Below are 22,709 nucleotides of genomic sequence, written 5' to 3' on the forward strand. Positions count from 1 at the left end.
ATTCCTTCTAAAACCTTGGAAAAGTTGTAGTGATAGTAGGGAGGTCTGTCAAGTGGTTTATAAAATATAACAATAACCAATATATATGGCAGCTTGTCAAATAGGAACATAAAGGCCTCACTTGGCATCAACCAGCATAATAAAAAAATTGAGTTGAGAAGTTTCTATTCTGTACCAGCAGTCTTGGGTGAAACATATCTATATGTAAGACGATGATGTGAACTTATGTACTGCAAGACAGAAATTATCTGCTGATCATTCCCAATATCAATAGTTAACTGTTGTTCATTCAAATCACTGGCCCTCCAAATTTGGTTCAGACAATTGTCATTTATTACTTAATATCCCCACACTGCCTGTTGGGACTAATGAGAAACTGTTGTAATGCAATTACTGATTGAAACTCTGAATTGTCACTATATTAATGCTTCAGTTAGCTATCAGAAGCAGTCACCAGCAGTGGAATCACCAAAATTTACTCAAAATAATAAAATGTTTCATAATAGTTGTAGCCAAAATAGTGACATCTCTAGGACAGACTTTTATCATTGAAATATAGCAAATCAATTCTCCAAACCTTCAGTTTTATGAAGGCAGAAAAATTAGCTTTATTATCAAACTTCTCCAATAATTGATCAAAACCTTCAAATTTTTTAACATGGTCGATGCTTCTTGATTTACACAGTTTGCAACCCTGTAACCTATGCAGTTGAAGATCTGAGTAAAAATGTCTCTGTATTGCATATTGGTTTAGGAAAGTCATCTTTATCATGGATCAAATGTGGGGACTTCAGCGGAATAACCCCAAGAAGCTTGATACAGAGTCCGCTGTATGATGTTCCTGTATGGATCTTCCTCCCTTTTTCTCTTCAAGTATGAGATTATGCGCTCAATCTCTGACTTGATCTGCAGATATAGAACATTTGCATTCTTTCTATGCTTCAGAATGTCCATTCCTCGTGTTTCAATTGGTTTTCCGAATAGATAATATAAACGACCAGGTAATTTTGGAAGAAGTCCAGGAAAATAAAATTGCTGGTTTGAAATCTCGTCATCAACACCAACCCTACAAGCATAAGTAACCCCCCGAGCATGAAACTCTCTATTATATAAGCAGCCACATCTATAGGCTATGTTTCACGAGAATAAGACTATACAAAATGTAAACATTCTCATTATGTGAATTAGAAAATGTACCTTATCTTCCCAACATCTTGATTCATTTCTTCTATCCACTCTTTGACGAATGGAATGTTCTTCTGATCATCATAATCAAGAACCAGCTACCAAGTGCAATACGCAAGTCATTATTTAACCATCACATGAAGAACCATGATAACAATACAAAAATCAGAATGTTTGCAAGGCATACAAAGGCAAAAGAGGGAAAATTGCCAATCGGAAATAGCAAAGAGTAGTCTGGAGAGAATCCCAATAAAGAAAACTAGATTAAGAATGGTTGCTGATATGAAATGTTGAACCCCCTATCCAAAAATAGCACATATTTTCCACAATAACATATGAAAACCACTATATCATAATCAAAACTTGAAGGAGGTTTCTAGAATTACTAGGAAATTTTAAAGATAATTCTAGTAAGTTAATAGCCAACAGAACATTAGTTAGCCAATAACCATTTTGCTTAAGCAAGGTCCATCATACCTTGTGAAGCAACACAAGACGAAGGTAGGCAAATTACTTCCTCTGTCATAGGAAAAAGTTAAGAGTGTTAAAAGAAAGAAATTAAATGCTACAATGGCCAGAAGATTATTGGGCCAATTTATTTTTTCTATTGATCAAACTCATGAAGCAGTTTTTATGACCATGGTTCCAAATACCACCCAAACCGATATATACAAGCCCAAACTAATTGGTCTAAGGCTGAATTGCCGATGTGAGCCAAGGATTTCAAACACTACGGTCTAGTTAGTAGATCACCGCTTGGTAACCTACATAAACCGAATAGTAAGCCTGGTCTAGAATTATTATTATTTGTTTAATTTAGGGTTAGAGTTTAATAGTGTTATCAAAGGCTAGGCACTAAAAGACATCAAGTTTCGAAATGCCTAAGGCCCCAAGTGCTCGCGTGAATGAAGAAAGGCGCTCACCAATATAAAAAATATAAATTATAATTAAGGAGAAAGATAATCATTAAAATAAAATTCATAAAAAATATATAATTAGGGAGAGCTAAGAGAGGAGAGGAGGTACTGCCATTATGGCCTACGAGAGGGAAGGCACCGCCATGCTAGGAGAATGTCGATCTTTGCTTGCCAACTGGCTTGCACACAAGAGGGTTGCTCAATCTTCCATCAGCCAACTTCCATGCAATGGGGTTGAATGCCTAGGGTTTTCCAATGTGAGGCGGTATTTACAACATTTAACCCATTCAATTGAATTGGGTTCAACTCAGGTTGCGACCAGGTTCGAGCGCATGATCGATGCGCCCAACACCTAGGCTCAGTAGCAAACTTAGAATTGCCCTCCTCGGTTGGATCAGAGGTGCTCGGGCCTTGCCTCACCTCATCTGGGCACCTAGGCGAGCACTTAATGATATTTATGGTCTTGAATACCCCTCTCTCAATTGGAAAGAAAATTTTGCCTTGCATCCTACTACTCATGGCACTCGTTGTCGCCAGCCCATCTGCCCATCACCACCAACTCATCCAATACTTTTCTTCCCTTGCCTCTTCCTTATCCTCTTCCTCCTATTTAAGTCTCCTTCTCCTCCTTTTTTTCTTATCCTTCTCCTTACCCTCCTCCTCGTTCCTCGGTGCTGGTCAGTATGCCAGCGTATCAATACATATTGGACCCACGACAGTTCTACTAGGGACCGGAATGGGTTCGGCAATCCATTGATCTAAGGTTGTAACCAGTTAATCTATTATCTCACATGAAAAGTGAAGCTCCAAGGCAGTTCTCCATGATCTCAAAGTCTAAGATGTTTTTATGCTGCTCAGGATTAATGGTAAGAGATCTCAGTGATAGATAAGTGACCTCACTGGTATATGCTCATCAGGACTAAGAAGCCAGAAAGATAATTAGGTCACTATTTAAATAAATAAATATTTAAATACAGGATACCATGTCACTATTTCTTAAACTTTGGTGCAAATTGTAATTAGGTCAATAATGACTAAACCAATTTGTATCATGATTAAGTCGCAATGAAAATTTTCTGCCATATTGATGGAAAAACTCATCTGGTTGCATGATGGACATGACTTGCCAACCTGACAGAACAATTTGTCCAACACGCCCTTTATATTGCAGAACTGATGTAAAGGCACATTTAACCTGACTTGTTTTAATTTGCCATCCGTTATAGCCTTATAGGCATGTAAGACAACTTTTTCTGTTTACATTTATATTGTGCAACAAGATCAGCCTTTAGTCAAGATAAATGACAAGCTTATTACAAGAACTGGTTGAAGCATTAATTCAAATTTAAGAGATATGACTAATCAATATAATACAGTGCTTCTATGAATCTCTATCCTCAGAAATAGAATTAATAGCTTTTCTAGGATCTAATGTTGCTAGAAAGAATGGGTGATTGCTCTGTGCCATGCTTATTGTACGGTGCTGACCCATATATGCTGATGAACATAGGTCGCAATTATTTTGCTGTCATTGTTATATCAAGAGGCATGATAATTCTTGGCTAAAATAAAGACTATATTTTATCTTTTTCTTTGCTCAACTTTATAAAAACTTGTTCTAAATTCCTAAGCATATTAGGACTCTGACATCCTCACCTACAAGCCAAATGGACTAATAGGCTTGACATATGAACTCAAGTCGAAGACCTATAGACCTTGTACAGAGTGGCATACATAATACCCAGCATTTTGGGCAATCCAGTGACTCAATAGATGCACTTAAAATCAGCCGGATAGTTCATACCAACCAGTATTTAGTAGTCCACACATGAACAAGGACACCATCATGTACTTAGCTAGGATTGCTAAGTCATATGACACTCGTGTGACAATTGCTCACAACTCACAAGGGTCAACCTAGATCTTAACCTTGTATAGTCCAAGAAGGACCTATACAGAAAATGGAAGAAAAAAAAATAATTAAAATGATGAATGCAAGGTAAGATCTTTCCATCACCCAAAAAAGATGAGAAAACTGAGACCACAAGTAATATAAAGACACTAGATTTTATACGCACACAAAGGGCTTCAAAGGTAGACATAGGCCCAATGTTCAATTAGCACTTTCATCAAATAGAAAACAAGCTCACGAAAGGTGTTGTGTCACCTCTCAAACATATAATCAAGGTCTCATCTCCTGGTATGTTACACAGGGTTCTTCTCAAACATATAATCAGGGCCTCATGTGGAGGCATTTTTTAGGGATTTTGGCTGGTTTCGGCATCATGTGACGACTGCTCAGCTTGCTCCATATTCAAGATTTACAAGCTATACACCAAAGCAAAATGGGATTGCCAAGACTAATGCAAACCTGTACAAGCTGCCTAATGCAAAAACAAACCAAAATACACTGGCAATACATGAATAAGGGTTATCGTTATTGCATGAGCACCTGCACTGCATGACTGCGGCTGTGGTATAGTGGAGCTGCAGCAACACCCCATGACAACAGAGACCAACACTATTGTCTTTTTTTTAATCCCCATTCTTAGGGTTTTCAGAATCTATTCTCATCTTTCACAAATGTGTGACTTCTTGGGAACCGCCCACCTCAATGTAGGCCTGCCACACATCATTGTCAGATTGATACATCTTTTTTCTCCTCCCCCATCTCCTTCACCACCTCCTCTTCTCCTACATCTCCACCTTGTTCTTCTTCCCTCTTCCTTCCCTACCCCAAAACCAACAATATGGCACCGTAATACATGCCAACATAACATGTGTTGGTACACTGGCATGGACTAGACTCATACCAGTTCAATCGGAGATGGGTATGGGTCTGATACACAATTGCATTCCTTGATATGCAAGAGGAACCTGCACAGCTATACCATAAGGCACTTTCTTTATATAAAGCATGGATTCTTGGTTTAAAAATTCCACATAAAAGAGCAGCTCAGTGCATGAAGCAACACCTCTGTCTGTCTGAGCATGAATTTAGAATCCCAAATATTGTACACTAAATACATACAATTATAAGAAAGTCTAGTTTCATTACTAGTCATACCAAGATTGTCAGACAAGTTTTTCATTTGACTTGGTAATAAAAAAGAATGATAGGAAGATAACTTAGCTGCTAAAACCTTTAAAATGCCTCTTGTGGTTTTCTATCATGGCAAAACCAATTCTCTCAAGTAAATAGAAAAGATCTTGTTAGCCAGGTCTGTTATTCATATCATTACTCTTGCTTTTAGTTCTTTTTATTGATTGTAAAGATTCATAAATGTGAAAAAGGTAGAAAAGAAATAAAAACAGCCAAAATTTTTTGATTAAAAGCCTATAAGGAAAGGTCACAACTTAAAGTTTGAATGCTTCCTCTTCTCAATAAAAATATAGTAGACAGCTAACATCATATTATTTCCCATGTTCTGTGATATGAAGTTATGGACATCCCTTTCTATTCTCCATCTACCATGCTATAGTCCATCTCAAGCGTAGGAAGTGATGGTCCTTAATGAACATTATGGACTTTAGTAGATCCTCAAGGCGGAAAAGATCATGCAGTCAACAAACAACAAAAAGTAAAATGTCCCAATTATTAGAGACCCCGGATTTTTTTCCAACCATTTAACCACAAAAAAGTTGGAACCAAGTTTTGTCATTGTTGGTTTCAGAATCTTTCCCTTGATGAACCACTAAATTGCCTGACCTGGTAAACATACTCCGTGTAATGAAGCTATAGAAATGAAGCACTCACATCCTTTTCTTGGTGGGGACAAGCACTCTCATAAAGTTTATTGTTTATGAGGAAGTCAGTAATCTCATATTGGTTATTTGTACAGTCATCTCAATGTCTTCTGTTAATCTATAGCAAGAAAATCAGTCGATATGAAGCAGGCAATTCAGACCAGCATAACCATTTGCTCCATATTACATTTAAAAGAAGCAGCACCTCACATATGCATAATTAAGATGACAAAAGTGACAAAGATTATGATATTAAAGAAGATAATAGCCTACACATAATTAATAAACTAGTTTTGCTGAAACAACAAAGTCAACAGGTTACCTCCACTATGTCATCCTCTCCAACAACCCCAAATGGCACAATTGTGGCCCCAAAGCGAGCAGCCATTCTAACAAATTCAGGATTCTTTGGCCAAAATAACTTATGTTCTTCACCCTGTAGGCATCCATGCATCAACTCAAATGTTAATGAAAATTATCAGCCAATGGTAGCATCTATTGAGAGTATAAATGTTAGAATTCAGAAGTATATTCTAATAGAACTTTTTTTTATAGTAGACTACAAGAATGTTGTAACTTGTAAGTACTTGAAGCCCCATTGGTGTTTGCTGTTCTTTCTTAGGCTACTGTAAAATAAAACTTCGTTAAAAGGTTGTAGGATGGAAATACTGTTTAGGACTCTAATCATGATGTATTAAGCAGGCTACTCATTGATGAATCCTCATCGAGAAGACAAAATGATAATTCACACAGTTGGGCATATTTAACTGTAAATGGTAGTTAGAGTGGGAACTCACTACCAAAGTTCGTCATACTGTAGCATACTACAGAGTATGGGCGGTACACACCGGTTTGATACAAAAACAGTATGGGTGGTAGATATTGGTACGTCAATATGCTCCACCACACCATGTGTCATTACATCTGTACGGACAGGTAAGACGAACCATGCTCACTACAAGTTCTAATAGTGGTAGGAACTAGAAAGTGAGGTGAAGCAATATTATACTTTCTCATAATTGTTTCGTTTGATTGGCATTTAGTGATAATTAAAAGTAGCTCTCTTTTATTACAACTAAAAGTGGCTTTGAATTTCTAGAAAAGGAATTTGAATTTAAAATTTTATTCACTTACCAAAGCACTAAAATCAACTGCCTTTTTTTCTCCATTTGGAAGTTGAGCTTCTCAATTCCTCAATCAATTTTTTTGGACCAAAGACAAGTGTCACACTTCCTAACTTTCAAGTCCTGGTTTCTTGAAACCACACACGCCTTTGGAGGCACAATTCAACCAATGTATTAACATCAGTAATTTTCATTCTCTCTCCATAGGAAGTCCAAGTAACAAGTTTTGACTGGTTAAAATGTTGTATCGAGTTCTAACAATCAAAAGTTAAGCTGATGTGCTATAGATGACTTGCTCCAACAAGCAAGAGGTATTATTATATCTTATAATGCAACAAGCCTTGATGTCTCATATACTCTTGTAGACCATGTATTCCTGCAAAAAAGGGAAAAGCTCTTTCTAATGGGGTATGAGCTGTATCAACACTTCTCTGCTTCCCTCTCCCCCATCTCCACCTTTCTCTTCCTTGTCTCCCACTCTCCATCACCTCTCTCCCATTGCTGCTTGTACTTTAGGCATGTATGCAGCGTGGTGAGCTTGTTCGGCAAACTTGTGGCTGGAAGCAGTTCAGTTATTAATATATTATTTCTGACATGTCGTGAATATCTCAACCTAATTGTATGGCTTCACTTCATTTAGATCCCATAAATTCACTCACTTAGAAATCCAGAATACATAATTGTGAATGAAAATGATAAAGAACCTCTATGGACCATCAATATAACATGAATTACCATAAAATAAGCAAGTTCGTCTCCATGTTTAAGTGAATTAGAACTTTTAGTGTAAATAGAAAGCTCGCATGATGAATAGGATTCTTTAAAAACAGGTAAAAGAAATTTTAGTGTAGCTACCTTACGATGCAAGGCCTCACGAGCACCTCCTGGATAAAGGAGTACAAATGATCCTCTTGAAAACAGCCTATACATGTTCGAAGGAGTCACAGGCAATGCACCATAGATGCTCATGGTATCAATGGTAGAAATCTCTTTCCGTGAGGTTTCAGTTGCTTTCGAGAACAAAACTGGGTGTCCCATGCCACGTATGATAACTTTTTTCTCCCTCAAAAACTCTTCATAAATGGGACGAAGTTCGAGCCCAATCAGCATATGGTTACCCACTAATAATACAGGACCTTTATCAGGAACCCCAGCAAGATTCCTCACAACCCTTCCATCTTTCAGGGTAGAGAAGATGACTGGACTTGTTGCAACTTTAAACCACCTGTAGTTATTAAGTGTTAGATGTGATTCAGTAAGAAATGTTGATCATCAAACATGATTTGTAAAATAGAATTACAGACAAGCTACCTATCACTTTGATGAATTGTTTTGAAATCACTGACAGATGGAGGAAGGTAATCTGTTACATTATCATGTCGTCTTGACCGACGGTATGTGATAGTGCCTTTAAGAATAGTCAACAGATTAATGCCATCTTCCTGAAAAAGTATGAAAAGTGAGTATTTAGTGTTTCCTATCCAGCCAATTGGTTAGGCTCTGGTATTTTAATTACCAACTATTTCACAATTCAAAAAGCAAGGCTGCTCTACTATAAACAAAGACAGTAGTTCTAACATCTAAGGTTTTATTCAGCTTTCATGTTCAAGTATAAACTGGTTTTTAATAGAAACAATGAAAATTTAGCACATCACAGAGCTAAATTATTTCAATAAACCCAGAACTTGTTGTCTAGCATTGATTTTTTACCACCCAAGTGCATTGGGCACAAAGCCCTCAATGAAACCAGAAACACAATGCAATCACAAATTCACAAACAAAAGTAAGCTATAAAGAAACAGAATGTTCAAGGATTAGAGAACATAGGTTGTCCCTTGATCAGTAATGGCAACTTACCAGTAGTAAGGTATGACCACTGTCCTTGAAATATCTAACTTTGCAATTCTTTAGTGAAGCCCAAAGTCGGTCTGCTTCATCTCCACTTGGTAGCAGGTTATCCTTGCCACTAATACATTTTTCACAGCTACAAGTTATATATCTACATTCTGAATCGAACCAGTAGTCATACTGGACAGCAAACAGGAAGTAATACACAAAAGAATCAAGATATGGAAAGCTTCTTTGTACATGTATACATGTTGGATAGCTTCTTTGAAGTATCTAAATATGTTAGTCTTAAAAGTTTATTTCCAAAAATACCCTGAAAGCAAATCAAATGTGTATATATTGAAGGTCCATAAGTCAACCAAAAAGCAACGCATCAAACCTAATTTTTCTCTTGAAAAGTTGGTAAAGTTGGCAGCATTTTTACATGTCTCCAAGATATATGAATTATGCAAATATGCAAGAATAGACACAACAACAAGAGAAAGTAAAAATTTTGTGACCTAACATGATCCTCAATGCATCTCCTATTTAAATATAATATCAAACTAGAAAAAAGAGTATGTCAAGAAACTGCAAAAAATAAGTAAAAGAATTCATCCTTTGCATATACACTAATAATCATGCCATAGATTCACACCTATATGGTGAAAAGTACCTAGAAAGAACTAGTACTTCAGCCTTTACAGCATGCAGCCGAGAATTCACATAAGCAGCACCTGACTTTAGCAGATTGAGTTTCCACAGAAGAGTGTCCCGGGGTATGATATCTGCCAAATCCTGTTATATTGTATAAATCATGTATCATGGTATAAACAATCTTTGCCAATTAACCCTCTGTGGGGTCCAGACTTTGATGATACACCTATAATTACTATTCACTGAAGGTCATCAATTCTTATGTTATACAAGAGAGGGCAAGAGTAAAAGGACAAGCATGTAGCATTATAAGATAAAATGCATGTCAAATATACTTCCCTTAATAGCTAAACAGTACATCCTAGTATATCTGGAAAACTTTTCTCTATAGCCTTAAGAAAGAATGTTCATACATTAACTTTATTAATCCAACAAATAAAACATTTTGGAAAACAGGGTTTTCTAAAGTTTACAGAAAAAAGAAGAATTTACAATTAACACAATTCATTATGCAGTAATTCAAATCACTTAAAAGTTAAAACAATTAATCAAAACAGCAAATCAAATTGAAAATTTGAAAATATAAATAGTTACGCACTAATCTTGTCTGATCTATCTAGCTATAAACTACTAAATATTCTAAACATTATTCATTGATTTCATTCTATCTTATATATGTTAGATAATCCTAGAAGGCTAGAACCTAAAAGACTGTTTTCGTGGTTCAACTGCACAAAATAATAGAGGCACGCACTTGAAATGAAAGTTTAGATTTCAAAAAATCATGAGATTGCTATTTCATTTTGCACTTTCCTTGTAACATACAGTCAATAAAAGATATTTCTGATAACACTGGATTCAAATATAATAATAAAACAGCTGGAAGTCAATCTGTTAGATCTGGTGTCCATTATTCAAACAGGCATCCACCTGACCCATACTTGTATGACCAAAAGAGAAAGTTAACAATTAAAATATTGATCAGCTGGCTTAAAGATATTTGAGATTAATTTTCCAAAATGAATTAATATCAACTACAGAATTTAGGGTGCTCTTTTTGTAAGCTTAAGGAGTTAATTCATTTGTGGTCCATACCTATTTTTGTTAAAAAAGCATGACTAGAAAAAAGCACCCATATACAGGTGCACAAACACAAAAGATAACAGACCAGTCAACTCTTAAAGATAACAAAGCTGGCTCAGGATTTGGTCCCAGCCACTCAACAACAAATCAAGGTAATTTGTCGTGTTTGAGTTTTTTTATTTCCCTGATTCAAAATATACATATGCAAGAAAGAAATTGAATGCAATGTCCATCTAAAGCTGATCACTGTAGATGATAGAGTAACTGACAGATGCTTACCTTTTCAGTTAATGAAAGATTTGGGCTTAAGCCTTGATGCAATAATAGCCCTGTGTCTTATAAAAATGAGGGGCTTGTTTACTTTTCTTAATGATGATGAAAAATCATTAGATAACGGGTTCATAACCTTGACAGAGTAATAGTGCTGTATCTTATGAATAGGGCTGACTAAGCTGATTTGTTCTTCTCAATGATGATGAAATGATGCATGCCCCTTATCCCAAATAGTCAGAAACAAAATCTTGCTGTTGAATAATGAGCTAATGTGATAGTTTCTTGGTTATTGATTACATTTGCACACATGTGAGGTGTGGTAGTGTGACACCATAAGCTCCAGTCAATCCTGTCCCAAGCCTGTTGGATCAGCCAAAACTGACCTGCATCTGACCAATATAAATGAACCATCAGGTACATGGACAGGGTTGGAGTTGAGATTTTGTGGAACACTAGTGGTCAAGTTGACTTCTGCCAAGCCCTATTGGAAAATTGAGTTGTCAATAGGACCCAGTTTTGAGCTCAAATTGAATTTGGTGTATCTTCTCGGTTTAACAGGCTGGACATAGGCTAATTTAAAAAGATGAGCTTGGTCACTGTTCAGTTACTTTGCCTTGACTCAATGGCCCAAGTCAATGCATCACTTTTTGATGAAGGGTCACTACATGTCATTACATCAGTTGTTTCCCTGGTAGTCATTGTTGAGTGTCCGATTTGAGACTTCAGCTGCCATGAGGACATAAAAGGGCACGTCCAAGTTTGGAGGATCCGCATTTATTACTATAAGAGATTGAAGCATGGAAAACCTTCCCATTCTTCTCTCTCGAGCACATGCCACACATAGAAGCTGATGCAGCTATAGAAAGAAGATACTTAGCAGAAACTTCCCAGAAAAAAGATGCCAAACAGAATTAGTCATTAAGTGAGAGTGTCGCAATGGATCAACAAAACCTACACAAGAATTTAAAAGCAGTAGAGATACAGGTAAAAATATGTGTTGACAAATCAAGACTGGCAGAAAGGATCTCATTAGTGAACATGCTGAGCTCAACTGCCCTCCTGAAACAAAGTGCATATGAACGCAATAACGTAGACCTTGTAAGACTTCAAATTCAGAAATGAGATTTTCTTTAAAGCCTACGCATGAAGAAGAAATAGCACTTATTGAAAAACAAAGCATTGTGTAATTGCATTGGATTGTCCTTAAAGCTTTTGCATGGCAGGAACACATCACAATGCATTGTCCTTCTATAATTGCATTAATAAAGCATTGTGTAAAACACAGTGATTACTGATATCCTTCCATAAATTCTGAACTAGATAGAGGTAGCAAATAGATGAGAATTAATTGAGTAGTCTTACCGAAAGCAAAGGCAATAATGAAGTGAGACTGTTTGACAATTCTTCAAATGTTCGCAGTATAGGAAGGTTATCTTCCACACTCGCCATTGCCATTTTTACAGGATCACCTATTGCCAATGAGCCAAAACAGTTAGTGGAATACTGCTTCCAGAGAGAATAAGGTAACTAGTACCAAGGTTTGCTGTACCGCCTTAGTCAATATGATACGGGTGGTACGTACCAATCCGGCTCGCCACTGAGACATGGCTCACCCAAGTCCCTGTTGGCACGCCCCAGAATTCCATGTGTTGGTACAGCTATACAAACAGGTATGTACCGTACTGACAAATCTCCAAGACGGGTCCGGTAACCAAAAAGACGAACCCTGACTAGTACAATAAGAAAACATGCAAGCGTCTTTTATGACATCCAAATTTTGTTGAAAGGAATGATACAACAAGAAGATCTGCATCCCTGCTTATGGCATCAGCCACATATGGACCCTTTTCCAATTCTATCGGATGTCTCCGAAGAGACAAATGGACCCTTTTCTATGATGGAACTCTATCAAAGAGTACAATGTCACTGTTCAAACAAAGGACCAATACGTTATTTAAATCTTCCTCTACCATTTCTCACATTACATCTTAGCTAACTTACCTCAATCATATTTGAAGGCAAGAATTGATGCTCTGGCCAAAAATTCTCATTCAATGAAAGAACAAGTTCCATAACTGGGGTATTGAACTGGTTTATGTTTAAGTTATACTGGCTGATTTGGATCCATGTCTAATTCAGACCAAATTGATTTATTCTTGCCTCGGATTCCACTTGCCCCTATTCTTTTCAGGTTCAGGTTCAGACTAGTGAAAAGAAAAGAGAATATCACAGGAGAGAAGTTTTCAACTGCCTCCATCATGTCTTTTTCTACTTTTGTGTTCAGTTCCATTGCCACATTGCCACATGCCTTAGTATTGACATAATTCACATGTTGTGCATGATTTGGATCCAAGTCTAATTCTGACCAAATTAATTTATACTTGCCTAGGACTCCACTTGCCCCTATTCTTTTCAGGTTCAGGTTCAGACTCTAGTGAAAAGGAAAGAGAATATCACAGGAGAGAAGCTTTCAACTACCTGCATCACTTCTTTTTCTTCTATGTGTTCAGTTCCATTGGCACATTGACACATGCCTTAGTATTGACATAACTCACATAATGTGCATGATATCCAGGCAACCAAATGAAATTATTGGTGTAGGCAACACCGTAACCCTAGTTAATGAATCTGCTTTGACAAGTCCAAAACCATTTTATATGTATTTTGCAAGGTTTATCCTCGTTATATGTATACATCCATCTCAATATTCTCATCTGAGTGATACCTTCTCTTTTAGTGTGTTATTTCTTAAATACCCAATATAAAGGATCACTACTCACTTACTTCCTATGGAACTAAAGGGGACATCACAATTGCACTAGATTCCAAAAGCTTCTGGATGAAATATTAGCAATTTTCATTCTTTAATATGCAAATATGTAGCAAAGCCTCTTGGATGAACTGAATTCTGTCTTATGAAAAAACATTACTCATCATTCCTATATTTTTCATCTTTTTACCAATCCTTAAGATTGCTAGAGCTCTTTGGCACTTCCACAAGTGTGCCTGACTTGAATCCACCCAGCACCACCCAAACCTTTGCATGATACCTCCAAAAGTTAAATTTTAATGTGAATGGAACTCAACAACCACATTCAATCTCGTGAGATCCTAGTAAGAAAAGGATGGTTGGTTGTCCATCTTTAGATCATATCATTTCCCAATCGCCTAGCCGCAGATGTGCAGGGATGTATCATGCCTCGTTTCAAAGCTCCACCATTTGTCAACGTGCTTTTGATGCTTTATGGCCACATGGAGAATTTATTTTATTTCCTGAATGGTAACTTAGCTAAGATAGCTATGTTGGTTGTTTGTCATATGTATATCAGTAACAAATTGTACCAGATCCTCTTTTGCTTCTCTAAACATTTCTCACTTTATATTCAACAAATGGTAATCTCAAGATCCTATCAATCACAAAAAAATCATAAATTGGACTAGGACAGCTGGTGGAATGACTTGATCAAGAATACTCGGTTGATGACCATATCAGCACACTACTTGCATAATTTTCTGATGTTGAATTAGAAGAAAAACATATCACAAAGTAGGGTTTTGAATACCGGTCCGTATCTCAGTACGATACGTACCGGTATATACCATTGGTACGCTAGGGCGTACCGATGATACACCCTAAAACCTTAAAAATATCTTCACCTATCACACTAGGGCGTACTGATCGGTATGCCTCAGTAACGATCGAAATCCAGGGCGGTACCGGTCGATACGCCTCGATACCGGTCAAAACACTGGTACTGCCCGGTAGAGGATGGTCTGTGTACCAATATCCTCTCGGACCGATACATATCGCCCATACCGGGCGGTACACATCGAAATTGAGAACCCTATCACAAAGTACTCATGTCATCTAATCTGATATTATATGCACCATACTATCATAGCTTAGTTACTAAATTTGCAGGAGCTAATTCACTCAACTCCATAGCATCTCATTCCTTTGACCGAAGTTTAACAAAGATCACTCCTGATCAGAAAGTGTAAATCTATTATCTATTATATGAAGCAAAAAACGAGAATGTGATAAAGACACAAACCCATGATAAAGCTAAGAAGGTAAGGAACAGTAACATGAAGGTTGCTAGGTAGAGCCTCCAGGATAGGGATTAAAGGCTGCACTTGAGATTTGCCAAATGATGTTGCTGAAGGAAATGATGCGTACATCAGTAACAACTTAGATAATCAAGAATTATTTTAAAAAATTTTGCAAGGCCACCAAATAGCATTTGTGCTACAAACCTGGATTGACTAACACTAATACTAAGTCAATGTTAGGATTGCGAGCTGCAACAGCAAGAGCTAAGCATCCACCAAAGGAATCTCCAACAAGATATATAGGCTTATCCGGAGACATAGCATGCTCATTCTTCACAGAGTTCTCCACAAACTTTACAAGTCCTTAGTGCAAAAATACGATCCATTAGGATTAGGAAGACCTGTGCTTTTTAACAGTTTAGCATATACAAAACACCCCACAATCCACCAAAAGAAAAATAAACCACCCACAAAAACAAAAGACGAAAGAGAAAGTAATATGAAACGGTCTTCCACAATCAAGCATCATCTATAAGACAAACAAGTTAACAAGATGCAAACAGAAGCACTTTAAAAATCTGGAGGCAGGATGAATGTCACTTTGACTAGTAGTAAGAGAAAAGCTAAGAATTCAGTTTTTTATCAAGCCGAGGCTGCACAAAAAGGATAACATTAAGAAGTTTCATATGCTAATATATGTTCATGCCAGGGCATCAATAGATGATACAGCCAGGCAATGAAGGAGTTTGAAAAAAACAACAATTGACAACAAGACATTGCTTGACTCATTCATATGCACTAGCACTACTAGGAACAGAGAGAACAACAAGCCATAATGTACTAACAATCTGGGGCTAGTTACATGAATCTTTTTTTTTTCAAAATTTGGTGTAAATCCATGATCACAAGATCCGACCAAGTAATATACAGTCTGTCAACTGTATATTGCAACGTCCTTCTTCTATGCCTAGGATTGAACAAAAAAAAAACATGCACAGGCATAGTTTAGTTGATTACTACAAAATAAAACATTCTAACATGATCCTTATGCTGTACTTTTAAATGGGAGTAGAAAAAACTTTCTTGGTTAATGACACATACCCCATTACGTACTACCATAATAATAAGTTGATGGACCCTATATTACAACCACAAAAGAATAAGTAACAAATATAGGGAAAGTAATAATGCCAATTCAACACTCAACTTACTAAAAACAACTCAAAAAGGGTTACTAAATCTATTTTGATACCCCAACTTCAAGGATGAATTCAAAGTACCAAGTGAGAATGAGATGCTAGTTTTGGACTGAAATTTGAGCCAAACATGCTGCACCATAATGAGCAGTAAATACCATATGACCATCATACGATCATAGTTTATTTCCATGCAAAATCTATAATCGTATGTTAATGTCTAAACATTGCTACACAGTTCATCGCATGTGCCGATAAGTTACAAATGGCACCATGCCTCAACAAATGCATTACAGTTTTGAAATTTCATATGCAGAAGTCAAAGGTAGTCCTCAACAACGAAAAGATTGCTTGGTGTATGTCCAAACCGAATCAGTACAAAAGTACTTGGAACAATTGTGCATATAGTTTTGCTTATCTGCCTTAAAATTGGATAGTTTTGCTTGCATATATAAAATGAAGCTCAGGAAAACATTTCATTATCACTCACTCCATCTCAAATACAAAGGGATCATCATGTAACCAAGATGAGCTTGGTCCCCAAGGGCACTTCACAATTGTGAGAGCCACCAAAAGCATAACGATTCATTCAGAATAAATATATTTGAAAAACTATCGTGCATGGCCTCTCTCATTGAGGGTTTTATCACCACATACATAATTCTTATGAATTCTAAGCGGCCCATCCATGATCACCTATTTGATCTGTATCAAAAATCCACCATTGCAGTAATGATTAAAAGGGGTTTTCCTAAGGTGGCTAGCTACTAAGTCTCTATGCATCTTTAATCATTATAGGTGTCCGACTTGTTCAATAGGTGTGGTAATTATTCTTAGAGGTGACTTTTGTGGCTTTATGTTAAAAGAGCAACAAATTACTACTGAAGAAGGATCGTTTTCCTTAAAACGTAGATCCTATTTGTCCAAGGTAAGCAAGCATGTCTATATAAGCTTTTGTCTTAGTTGATACCACATAAGGATAGACATTTCTTACAAACACTCCCTAATTGTTTTTAATCTTTTCTTATAAATCACAAAAAAAGTTGTAATTTAAATGAAAACCAGATAAATTATTGTCTCCACTATAAGAAATAAAAAATGTTGATGCACAACAAATTCTTTTTAGATAGCTGTATAAGTAAATTCATCAGATTTTCTTGTAAATCTACTCTAGCTTACAAGACTAATTGAATCAAAAATAGAAAGAAAAAAATTACCTGCCATAATACATTACATTGATTCCAAGAAATATTACATTGCAATTTATCCCATAATCTAGCAATAGAAACATCCATAGAGGAACAGTGAAAACATTTGTAGCAGAAGGAATTGCCAAATAGAAGGAAGTGCTCAAACACACAGATTAAAGAATGATCCAAACCTTCGAATGGTGTTCTATCATTTATCGGGATGTGCAAGCACCTTACTTCGAAAACCCTGTAGATCAGAAAAAATGGAAAGAATACCGATCATAAACATAATCAGAAATTGGGAACAAAAATTCACTGAATAAAAAAAAAAACAAAAGTTGTTAAAATGAGGTAATGCAACAATGGCGAAGGTTATTCAGCAAAAGACAAATAATAAAGATTTGTAAAATCTTGCGAAGACTTAGTTCCCAATTTCTTGCAGAACTCAACGAGCTAAATTCATAAATCCACTCATTCATACTGCGTAAGCATCTTACTTTCCAAGAGATTTGTGATGCAAAATCAACCCCATTCCAACGCCATCGGTACCTGCACAAAAAGAGTCGGGTCAGAAACGTATCCTAGTAGATATGAATCAATCGCCAATCTCGTAGAGATTGTACAAGTTCATGAACGAAATAATACTTCCGTTCAAAAAACAAACAGAAAAAGAAGATCGAGAACCAGAATTAAAGATCACCAGGCAAGAAGAGCAGCAAAGGCGAGTCCCTTATCGGCGCCCCGCATTCGACAGGGCAGAACCAGCGAGGAGGGCCACCGTCGGGCTTATCGATCGCCTTGGCGGCGTCGAAGTAGTCCTTGACGCTGACGGCCCCGAACCCATCATCATAAAGCACGTCCAATCCTCCATTCTCGGCACCGGACACCTTCTTCACCTGTTCAGAGTGACCGAACGACCGCCGAGCCCGGTCCGACTCCAAGCGAGGCGCATCCCTCGCCCGACTCTCGCTTACCGCCGCAAGCCGAAGCCTCGGTCTGGGAGGGCGAGGCCGACACGGCGAGAATGGCAGGGAAGGGAGCGCGGGGAACGGGGACGAAGACAAGGACATGTATGAAGGACGAGGCGACGAGAATACGGGCGAGACGGAAGATGGAAGCGATCCAAAAATGAAAGTTGGCAAAGATGGCCACGATTCGTCAAACTATAAATTAAGCCGGTCAATTTACCGACCGTTATAATTACCAAAAGGTTTAGAAAGAAAGACTAAAAAAAAGCCCCAAACATAATAATAAATCAATTTGTAATTTTTTTTCACTTAAATATCCATCCGATCATTTTTTTCCTTTAGGAACGATAAAATATATCTTAAATCTCAAAATTATATTATAAAATTTAAACTTTCGAAATCGAGTGTCACTTTATTATTATTATATATTAAAAAATTATTTTTTTATAAACAATAAGTAACAAAGACGAAATTGAAGCTCAGAATGTTACGATAAACTATCAAACTCTTTATCATCGACTAAAATAGTCAGCGCCTTGGAAGTCCATCTACTATAGTTTTACAAAAATTATCAAGTTATATTTATATATATATATATATATATAATATGAATTGTTTATACTTGGATGGTGTTCAAAAAGAAAAATGAGGACAAATTAGAAGGATGAAAAGTTGGGATTCCAATAGCTTGTAGCATGGTTTTCTCATCCCAACTACTCGTTTCAAAGCCCCACAAGTCATCGTCGTATTTAGCAGCATGGTTTCTTCTTGATCTTTGTGATTGGATTATGTGGCTGTGGATCGTTAGATGAGGAGAGGTGCACCAAAGCAAGCCTTACCTTCTTCGACTTCGGGAGGAGGTTGACACAGACACACGTCGTCGTAGCGTGAACGAAACGTATCGAGAACGAAGACCTCATGAAGAAGAAGATAGCAAGAGGGAGGCGACTTCTGTGTTCAGATTCTTTGATGCTTGCTTGCTTACAGTTCCAATTGTGAGCAGGTGTGGATCAAAAAGAAAAGGAAATTATTATTATTATTATTATTATTATTACAGGCACTTTCATTACGATCTTATGATGAAAGTTTTTTTTTTTTCTTTTGATTCTTTGATTAAAAACAAACCATTCGAAGGATAAAATTACTTTTAAAAATGAAAAATATTTAGAAATTAAGGGTTAGTTTATCAATAAAAATGTTTTGTATATTAATATATCTCAATATTAGTTGTGATCTGAAACATCACACTGAAAACCTCCTAAGATTTAGACACCCAAAGTCCTCGATTCGACACCCAGAAAGCTGAATCAAAAGACACTACAGTTGAGATCTTATCATCATATTGATACTGTACAACAACTGTGAATGCACTCACTCTTCTGGTGGCACACTGAGTCGAGAAGCTGTTTGCAGACTCCACTGCTGTGTCTCTCGTCGGTGCAGCTTCCGTTGTCACTCACTTCCGTTGCAACCTTTTCTTATCATATGGGGGAGAACACAAACAGATCATATCATTCTATGAACCTTCAAACACACGATTACTGTAAAACCCATGCACGAGTGAGGTGAGAAGGTGCAAAGATGCATTCCGATCGAAATTAGCAATGGAGTGATGCATGGACGATAGATAGCTTGCACGTACAAGAAAGATTGCTGCAATTAATTGAGAGGAGAGGGGAAGGGGGTAGGAAGGTGGAAACATCAACGTCGCTGTTTCTTGTGGAGAGCTTCGCTACGAGATTGCATTTTCCGTGGGCAAGAACAAGTGTGATTTCCATGTCTGAAACCGAAGATCGATCCACAAAAAGTATTCTATTGCTAACGAGCAAAATCCGAAAAAAATTATTTCGATCAATCGACTCAATGGCAACACTGTCCTAACATAATTAAGGTATAGAATAATTTATCTATTTTATTTTATTAAATCTGATATTCAAAATATTTAAAAAAAATTTCATCATCATCTTATATGTCAATTTAAATTATCATCGATATATAATATATTATCATGATATGACATAATAAGATAACTGACTAATTTATTTATTTACGAATCAATTTGATGAGATAATCGATCCGTTAATTTATTGAGCTTATGTCTAATTTAACAAAAGTACTTAGAAAAAAATATCGTTGACGTCTTAATTAGGTCGATGTAGTCCGAACCTATATACGTAGGGTTGTTTGAAGTATTCTCATGATATGATATAATGAGATAACTGACTAATTAATTTATTTATGAATCAATTTGATAAGATAATCGATCCGTTAATTTACTGAGCTTATGTCTAATTTAACAAAAGTACTTAGAAAAAAATATCGTTGACGTCTTAATTAGCTCGATGTAGTCCGAACCTATATACGTAGGGTTGTTTGAAGTATTCTCATGATATGATATAATGAGATAACTGACTAATTAATTTATTTATGAATCAATTTGATGAGATAATCTATCCGTTAATTTACTGAGCTTATATCTTATTTAACAAAAGTATTAGAAAAAAATGTCGTTGACGTCTTAATTAGATTGATGTAATCTAGACCTGTATACATAGGGTTGTTCGAGGTATTCTCGAGAGGAAACATTAAACTTCTTAGGCATCACATTTGTACGAAAAGCAAGGTCAAAAGAGATTTCTTGACTAGTTCATCCGACAATCAAGTTAGTAACCCGAGATATATTAGTACAGACATGAATAGTTAAACGAAATCATCTTTCTTTATGTTAACGACAAGCTTTTATGTCTAATCGTAAAGGGCAAAAAGAAGCTTACAATTATGTTTTTTACCATAAATGGTAAGAATAAAGCTCGTAGTTTTCTTTCTTATCATAAATGATAAGTAGAAAGTTTATGATTATTTTTATGATCATAAATAATAAGAACGTTTCTATTCACCTTTTAGCACACATGACAACGATGATGTGTCGGATGATTAACCGATAATATATCCCTTATAAATCAATCTAAATCATATTTAACTGACAAGATAACGTAAAAATCTTATTTGGAATCTCTCATTCTTTACTTATCCTTTGTAAAAATAATAATAATAATAATAATAATAATCATATAACTCTAACATTAGCATAACCCAATGATTTCAAATACTCTTTTATCGTTTGAAATATTATCTCGATCCAAATTAATATGCACTCAATTCTAACTTAACAAAAGTATACCCACTACTATAAGTCAATCAATGGAGTTTAGAGGATGTAAAAGGTTGTATCGACATCTTTTGTCTCCTTTCTTTCGAGAAGGGGAGGAGATGGGCGTGCACGTGTTACAATGCCACGTCGTTTTCTTCTAGAAGGGCCTGTCCACTAGCGTGGAAGTCAACTCGAACGGGCCAATGAACAGAAGATATAATACTAATAATGGTGACATCATAAGGCAAAGGCATGTGGAGAAATGGTGTCGAACGCACACCACCGCCCGACCACGTTTGACGTCTCGTGGGATCGCCTCTTCCACGGACGGAGCACCGTTCGTCCTCGGTGCGTGTGGTGGGCCACCCCACCATTCCTCCACCTCAGCAATCATTTCATTCAGTATTTTGATTTGTTTTTTTTCCTTTTTCTTTTTTCTATCTCTTGCTAATAATTCAAAAAAATGATAATAAAAGAAAGATAGTTACATCTATTCAGATCAGATCAAAATAAAAAGGTAAGAGTATATATATGTTGTTCAGGAAAAGAGTGATCTGTCACAGTGGATGATAGCAACAGCGTTCCAGCTCAGCCACAGCCACCTTCTCTCCTCTCGCCTCTTCCCGGTATATAGTTGCACCTCGGGAGGCTCTGCTGGTGCCACCACATCCGCACCTCCCATGGAGACCTCAGGAGACTCCGAGGCGGCTTCCGATCCCGTCGCGGAGGACGACGACGACGACGATGACATGGAGTCCTGCTGCTGCATCGACGACGACGACGCTGCTCGCGCCAGCTCATGCTTCTCGGAAGGTGAGTCGACCGATCACGACGGCGGCCGTGAAGAAGAAGCCCAAGACGAAGAAGGTGACGGTGATGACGGAGCTCCTGCGGAGGACTGCAGTACGTTAACGCGGTCATCATCGGGGGCGGAGGAGGAGGAGGAACGGGTGGTGGATCCCGGAGAAGAGAACAGGCTATTCTGGGAGACTTGCTTGGCTTCGGGATATCCTTAGAGAAACGGGCTCTCTCTCTCTCTCTCTCTCTCTCTCTCTCTCTCTCTTCTCTCTTCTCTTCTCTTCTCTTCTTCATGTATTGATAGGTTTCTGTGGAAATTAAATGACTTAAAAATAAAGCATCTAATAATTATTTTTCTTTTGTTCTTTGAAGTGCTCAGATGTACCAATAAATATCTTTTTGAGGACCAGTTGACATGGGACTTGACCTAACCTTCATTGCCTTCTTCTTGTCTTTGGACCAGCAGCAAGCAGATTACAACATTCCAACACCAATACTTCCATCACCAAAACGATGACCAACCAAACCCAGTCAACGTAC

General features: G+C 37.0%; 2 protein-coding genes across 6 annotated transcripts; one reads left to right on the forward strand and one right to left on the reverse strand.

Moving 5' to 3' along the window:
• Positions 1-456: 456 nt before the first annotated feature.
• On the reverse strand, positions 457-18,396 carry LOC135626980 (phytyl ester synthase 1, chloroplastic-like). Of its 5 annotated transcripts, none has more exons than XM_065132859.1 (14): positions 17,953-18,396; positions 17,750-17,801; positions 17,444-17,499; positions 15,071-15,229; positions 14,869-14,973; positions 12,396-12,434; positions 12,176-12,282; positions 9,459-9,598; positions 8,831-8,939; positions 8,285-8,415; positions 7,829-8,198; positions 6,172-6,285; positions 1,198-1,283; positions 457-1,066 (listed from the first exon to the last, which is right to left on the reverse strand). In XM_065132859.1, the coding sequence occupies exons 1-14, from the start codon at positions 18,320-18,322 to the stop codon at positions 769-771; spliced, it is 2,136 nt and encodes a 711-aa protein (XP_064988931.1). In that variant the 5' UTR covers positions 18,323-18,396; the 3' UTR covers positions 457-768. The 5 variants fall into 5 exon arrangements, with proteins under 5 accessions (XP_064988931.1, XP_064988932.1, XP_064988935.1 ...); XM_065132860.1 differs by having other exon boundaries at positions 9,477-9,598; positions 17,953-18,395; XM_065132863.1 differs by having other exon boundaries at positions 15,071-15,218; positions 17,953-18,040.
• Positions 18,397-21,937: 3,541 nt separating this feature from the next.
• On the forward strand, positions 21,938-22,387 carry LOC135627619 (phosphopantothenoylcysteine decarboxylase subunit VHS3-like). The gene has a single exon (XM_065133744.1). It carries the CDS (start codon positions 21,938-21,940, stop codon positions 22,385-22,387), a length of 450 nt encoding a protein of 149 aa, XP_064989816.1.
• Positions 22,388-22,709: the final 322 nt, after the last annotated feature.

The sequence above is a fragment of the Musa acuminata genome, chromosome BXJ2-11 (assembly GCF_036884655.1).
Source record: "Musa acuminata AAA Group cultivar baxijiao chromosome BXJ2-11, Cavendish_Baxijiao_AAA, whole genome shotgun sequence".
Lineage (NCBI taxonomy): Eukaryota > Viridiplantae > Streptophyta > Magnoliopsida > Zingiberales > Musaceae > Musa > Musa acuminata.

What these genes read in the sequence shown, in the direction of transcription:
- LOC135626980 (XM_065132859.1), bottom strand. Translation starts at nt 18,322, where the DNA reads ATGTCCTTGTCTTCGTCCCCGTTCCCCGCGCTCCCTTCCCTGCCATTC. An exon ending in TTTGCTGCTCTTCTTGCCTG is followed by an intron (nt 17,802 to 17,952) that starts GTGATCTTTAAT and finishes CTTTTTGTGCAG; the next exon opens with GTACCGATGGCGTTGGAATG. An exon ending in CTCAGTGGCGAGCCGGATTG is followed by an intron (nt 12,283 to 12,395) that starts GTACGTACCACC and finishes CATTGGCAATAG; the next exon opens with GTGATCCTGTAAAAATGGCA.
- LOC135627619 (XM_065133744.1), top strand. Translation starts at nt 21,938, where the DNA reads ATGATAGCAACAGCGTTCCAGCTCAGCCACAGCCACCTTCTCTCCTCT.